We start from the raw sequence: 5000 nt of genomic DNA, 5'->3' as shown, positions 1-5000 counted from the left end.
GGTGGAGGTCCACGTGTGAAGCCTCAAACGTCCACCTGCTCTTTTATCTTCCAGAGACGTTTTGTCCACAGCAGGACCACACACGCTTCACTTGTCATCAAATAATCATCCAGCAGCTTCTTCTACTTTTTATAAGGAATAAATCAGTTGATAAATAAATAAATAAATAAATAATAATTAAAAAAAACAGATGTATGTTGTATTTCGAGAATCAACAGCGCCATCTCGCGTCTGGACGCGTGTCTTATGTCTCGGACGTAAAGCGTGGAGGGGGCGGCTCCCTGACGTCATCACGTTCGACGTTTTTGGACTCTGGACCTGACAGGCGGGGTAGTTAGCAAGGCAGAGAAACTGAGTTTTCACCCAAATACTGCGGTTTATTCAGGTATGTCCCGACTGTGACGTGCTTAACGGTCTCACCTGCTCCTCCGTTACCTGTGAAGTTCTTTAGCTTCAAGCTGAAACTCAGAAATAGCAAACAACGAGTTTACACGAGCTAACTTTACTTGCTAGTCCCTGCATGCCCCCGAACATGGGACCAAACTCCACTCAAGATACTGCCATTTTAAAGTTCCTTTGCTCATAAACTGAAAACGACGGTAGTTGAACATATATTGTTAGACTTTCTGCCTTTTGGAAGATTTGTTGGGTTATTCGGTTCAGGGCTGGTGCATCTTGCAAACCGTTGTCTGAGTTAAAAGCAGTTTATTAATCTGCTTCACTGCTCGCTGCCGCTAACGGTAACGTCGGTTTGAACGGAGCATGCGCCGACAGGTGGATTAATATTAACGTTACTTAATAAGTTCAGCTCATAAAGTGCAGATTTCCCTGAACTTTGTCTCCTTTGAGCTAATGGTGGCTGACTGAGCCTCTGACAGTCTGTTTAAAGACATTTAAACTGGTAAAATGGTTAAACTGGTCACAATCCAGCGGGTGAAACAATGCACAGGGATAGTTACAAAAGATCATTTCTTTATGTGAAACTCGTCCGTCAGTCATGTTAATCGTGTCCACGTACAGGCTGAGACAGACATTATGCACATGGACCTCATACTAACGGCAGGGACAGCAGTGTCTCACAGACACCTGACACCTGATGACACTGTGGACATTTCTGTGGCTCGTTAAAGTCAAAGACAGGCGTCTGCTGTCGCATTAAGACGGTTTGATGGGAAAATGGACAGTTTTTGGTCCTTCAGAGGAGCCGTCCAGGAACCAGACTGATGTTCTGTTCGCCAAAGTCAGTGTTGGGTTCAGACGTGTTCGGCTCTGAAAACCGTCACAATACAGACGAGGACGCTCCCGCTGTGACGAGTCACTCGATGACAGACTTCACGGTCAAACAGCTGAGTCAGCGGCGGTCTGACCTTCAGGTATTGATCAGATCGATCGGCTAATGATGCTCTCGCTGTGCTCACACGCAGCTCTGCAGGTCAGCGATGGCGCTCACACAGGTGTCCTCCAACAAGTGTGCTGGTGGCTTCCAGAAGGTCTATGAACACGACAGGTGAGATCCTTCACACACACACACACACACACACACACACACACACACACACACACACACCTGTGGAGCAGTGATGGATGTGTGCCCCCCCCCCCCCCGCAGCACTGAGCTCAAGTGTAAGATGAAGTTTGCAGTGTTCCTGCCCCCGAAGGCCGAGGCCGGCAGGTGTCCCGTCATGTACTGGCTCTCAGGTGAGTCAGGCTGCAGCTCAGAGCTCATTGGTTCCTCCTTCAGATGTTCAGTTTGATGTTTAAAAGCATCGTTAACTTCCTCAAACAGCTGCTGGCTGTAGCTTTGAGTCTGAGCGTTCGACGTATCGATGGTGTCGCTGATCTTCGGGTCCGTGTCCGTCATGTGTCTGCAGGTCTGACCTGCACCGAGCAGAACTTCATCACTAAAGCTGGCAGTCAGCTTCCTGCTGCAGAGCACGGCATCATCATCGTCGCCCCGGACACCAGCCCACGTACGGACACGCACACACACACACACACACACACCACCTCCATCGTGGTTGCCTTTTTGTTTTTCCTCGGCCTGAATATTGAATCTGAAGCTGACCGACTGACTCGAACTGCTCTCTGATTGGCCGATGGCCTTCATGGCCGTGCTGATGTTCCGTCAGGCGGCTGTAACATCGAGGGCGAGGACGAGAGCTGGGACTTCGGCACTGGAGCCGGTTTCTACGTGGACTCCACGCAGGACCCCTGGAAGACCAACTACCGCATGTACTCCTACGTCACCGAGGAGGTGGGTTGGACTCCTGTCTCCTCGCTTTTCAGCCTCGCTGTCCGCTAACTGGTCTTCTGTGTCTCTCTCAGCTCCCCAAACTGATCAACGCTAACTTCCCCACCGACCCAGACAGGATGTCCATCAGCGGTCACTCCATGGGCGGCCACGGGGCGCTCATCTGTGCCCTGAAGAACCCTGGGAAATACAAGGTACTGCAGACCACCGCAGGCTCTGAAAGACAATCGAGGACACTCTGATAAATATGAACAATCCAAAATACAGACAGAGGACTGGATGGAAAGAGGCAGCTCCAGTTCAGAACCAGGTTTCAGAACCAGGTTTCAGAACCAGGTTTCAGAGCCAGGTTTCAGGGGTCTGGCGTTGACGCCGTAGGAAGCAGAGTGTGTCTGTGGTGATGACGTGTCCTCTTGTGTCTCTGCAGGCTGTGTCTGCCTTCGCTCCCATCTGTAACCCTGTGCAGTGTCCCTGGGGACAGAAGGCCTTCTCGGGGTACCTGGGCTCCGACCGGTCCACGTGGGAGGTAAGAGACTGTGGTCCTCATCAGACCTGAAGGCCGGTCGGACTGAAATGATTCCGTCTCTTTACCATCAGGATGTTTTCTGAACTCTGTCTCACGTCTGTGTGAACGGATCCTCCAGCAGACTAAACTCTCCTCTTCGCCTCCTTCAGGCGTACGACGCCACCGTGTTGGCGGCGGCGTACTCCGGCCCTCAGCTCGACATCCTCATCGATCAGGGCCGCGACGACCAGTTCCTGTCGGCCAGCCAGCTGCTGCCCGACAACCTGATCGCCGTCTGCTCCGAGAAGAAAATCCCCGTGGTGTTCAGGCTGCAGCCGGTCAGTTCCTCCGCTCTGTCACAATAAAAGCACAGATTCTTCTCACAAAGATCGTTTTTAAAATGCACACTGATCAACATACTAACTGTTGCACGCTGGGAGAAGCACCTGCTGGAAGGTTTCAGGAAGTCAGGTGACCAAGTCCACGCAGTGAGCAGGTCACGTGGGTCAAACACGGGACTGTGAAGCAGATTAATTCATCTCCTTAACGAGCCTTTGGAATAACTTGACGTAGTCTTGATTCGTGGTCGCCTGAAGCTCCTGAACTGGTTAGAAAGACGTCAGGTGTTTCACCAGCAGGCCCATCCCCCTACCAGCAGAGAGGCCAATCAGCTTCAGCCTCGGTGTCGTTCACCGTTAGCGTGCGCCGCAGCGACGTGCTGTGGGCGTAGACGGACGTGGACTTCCTGCAGCGCAGCGATCAAAGACAAATCAAAGTCTATCGTCAGAAACAAAACTGAGACGAGCTGCAGAAAGTCCAGTGATCAAAACTGCTGATTGATCATCTGTTGATCGTGGTTCAGATCATGTCGTTCAGCTGCTTTGATTGAAGGTTGTTTTGTAAAGAAAAGATTCGTGTGCGTCTGTTCAGACTTCCTGTTGCTTTGTGATGCTAACGCTGCGTTTCCCGCTGCAGGGCTACGACCACAGCTACTTCTTCATCTACTCCTTCATGCACGACCACATCAAGCATCACGCCAAGTACCTGAACGCCTGAGCTGCCGGCGGAGAACCACGCTGCTCGGACTCTGCTCTCCCGTCATCAAGCTCGTCTGGACTTGAACCTCCTCTGACCTGCAGGGTCGACGATAATGAGATCAGTCTGTTTCCTGGAAGCCTCTGAAACGTCTCTTTAACGTTTGTTTTGGTCGTTGGTCAGAAACACAGTCCTCACTCGTGTTTGTAATCTTTGTCTGTCATCCAACAGTGCTGAGCAGAGAGCAGTCACAGCTGCAGCTTTTCAGAATAAAAGCATTGATTGTTCACTTTGGTGTTTTGTTCTTATTGAAGTTTTGACCTGCACGTTCTCTCTGCTTGGACCAGTTAAAGGACTGGAGCTGGACCAGTAATCCAGCACTCAGATGGGATCAGAGCTGAGAACCTTCTCACATTCCTGTGAAATGAGTCTGAAACATGTTTGCGACACGGTGAACCGTCTTTCTGCGGATTATTTGGGACTGATGTGACCAGTTTAACGTCATTGGTGAGTTTCTGATCGTTGTTTACTTGATGCCGTTGGTTGTACCTGCTGTTGTGGTTGCATCTTGAAATGATTTGCACCAATCGTAGCACAAGAATCAAGAGGACAAAATGAGACGAGTGTTTGTCGACGGCGAAACGTTCAGAGGAACAAACCGATAACCAGCCTGTTTCTGATTGGCCAGTTCAGTCAGTCATTCAAAGGTTTACGTGGAGCCGCGTGTGTTTATGTTTGTGTGACAGACGCCATCTTTAAACATTCCTCTCTTTCCACGTGTGCAGCGCGTCGTTTGTTTCATGTATTTGGCTGGTTGATATAAGTACTGCATACAAATACTACATTACACAGTATTTGAAACATTGCATTCATGAGTATTTGTTTAATGGCAGTGTGCATAAAAGTTCAATATCAAACACTCAACATACGGGATATGTTCGCTGTAGCGCCACCATGTGACCAGTTAGCTGATGTCTGCTTCCACACACACACACACACACACACACACACACAGGAGGCTGAGTGGACTCAGATCAGCGTCAGCTCAGGGTTTTATGTGGATCTGCTCTACAGCATGCTGGTCTGAGAGGAGCCCGGCTGCAGGATCTGAAGAGTCACAGTGACTCTGATGGCTTTTCTGAACCAGGGGTACAGCAGGGCGTAGATGACCGGGTTCAGACAGGAGTTCAGGTACATCAGGAAGCTCAT

At 50.2% G+C, this 5000-nt stretch overlaps 2 protein-coding genes across 4 annotated transcripts in view; one reads left to right on the top strand and one right to left on the bottom strand.

Annotated features, from left to right (window-relative positions):
* Positions 1 to 283: 283 nt before the first annotated feature.
* On the top strand, positions 284 to 4079 carry esd (esterase D/formylglutathione hydrolase). 3 transcript variants are annotated; one of them, XM_076746160.1, is made up of 9 exons: positions 293 to 385; positions 1425 to 1507; positions 1610 to 1698; positions 1872 to 1970; positions 2130 to 2254; positions 2326 to 2445; positions 2679 to 2777; positions 2927 to 3094; positions 3732 to 4079. In XM_076746160.1, the coding sequence occupies exons 2-9, from the start codon at positions 1440 to 1442 to the stop codon at positions 3810 to 3812; spliced, it is 849 nt and encodes a 282-aa protein (XP_076602275.1). In that variant the 5' UTR covers positions 293 to 385; positions 1425 to 1439; the 3' UTR covers positions 3813 to 4079. The 3 variants fall into 3 exon arrangements, with proteins under 3 accessions (XP_076602277.1, XP_076602275.1, XP_076602276.1); XM_076746161.1 differs by having other exon boundaries at positions 301 to 385; positions 1433 to 1507; XM_076746162.1 differs by lacking the exon at positions 1610 to 1698 and having other exon boundaries at positions 284 to 385.
* Positions 4080 to 4859: 780 nt separating this feature from the next.
* The window catches only part of LOC143330774 (trace amine-associated receptor 13c-like), a 1601-nt gene continuing 1460 nt past the window's right edge, over positions 4860 to 5000 (bottom strand). The window contains exon 2 of the mRNA XM_076747534.1: positions 4860 to 5000. This exon is cut by the window's right edge and continues 670 nt beyond it. Within this exon, the coding sequence (XP_076603649.1) occupies positions 4860 to 5000 (141 nt within the window).

Source organism: Chaetodon auriga, chromosome 13 (genome assembly GCF_051107435.1).
Source record: "Chaetodon auriga isolate fChaAug3 chromosome 13, fChaAug3.hap1, whole genome shotgun sequence".
NCBI lineage: Eukaryota > Metazoa > Chordata > Actinopteri > Chaetodontiformes > Chaetodontidae > Chaetodon > Chaetodon auriga.
This window is presented reverse-complemented; position numbering and strand designations above follow the sequence as displayed.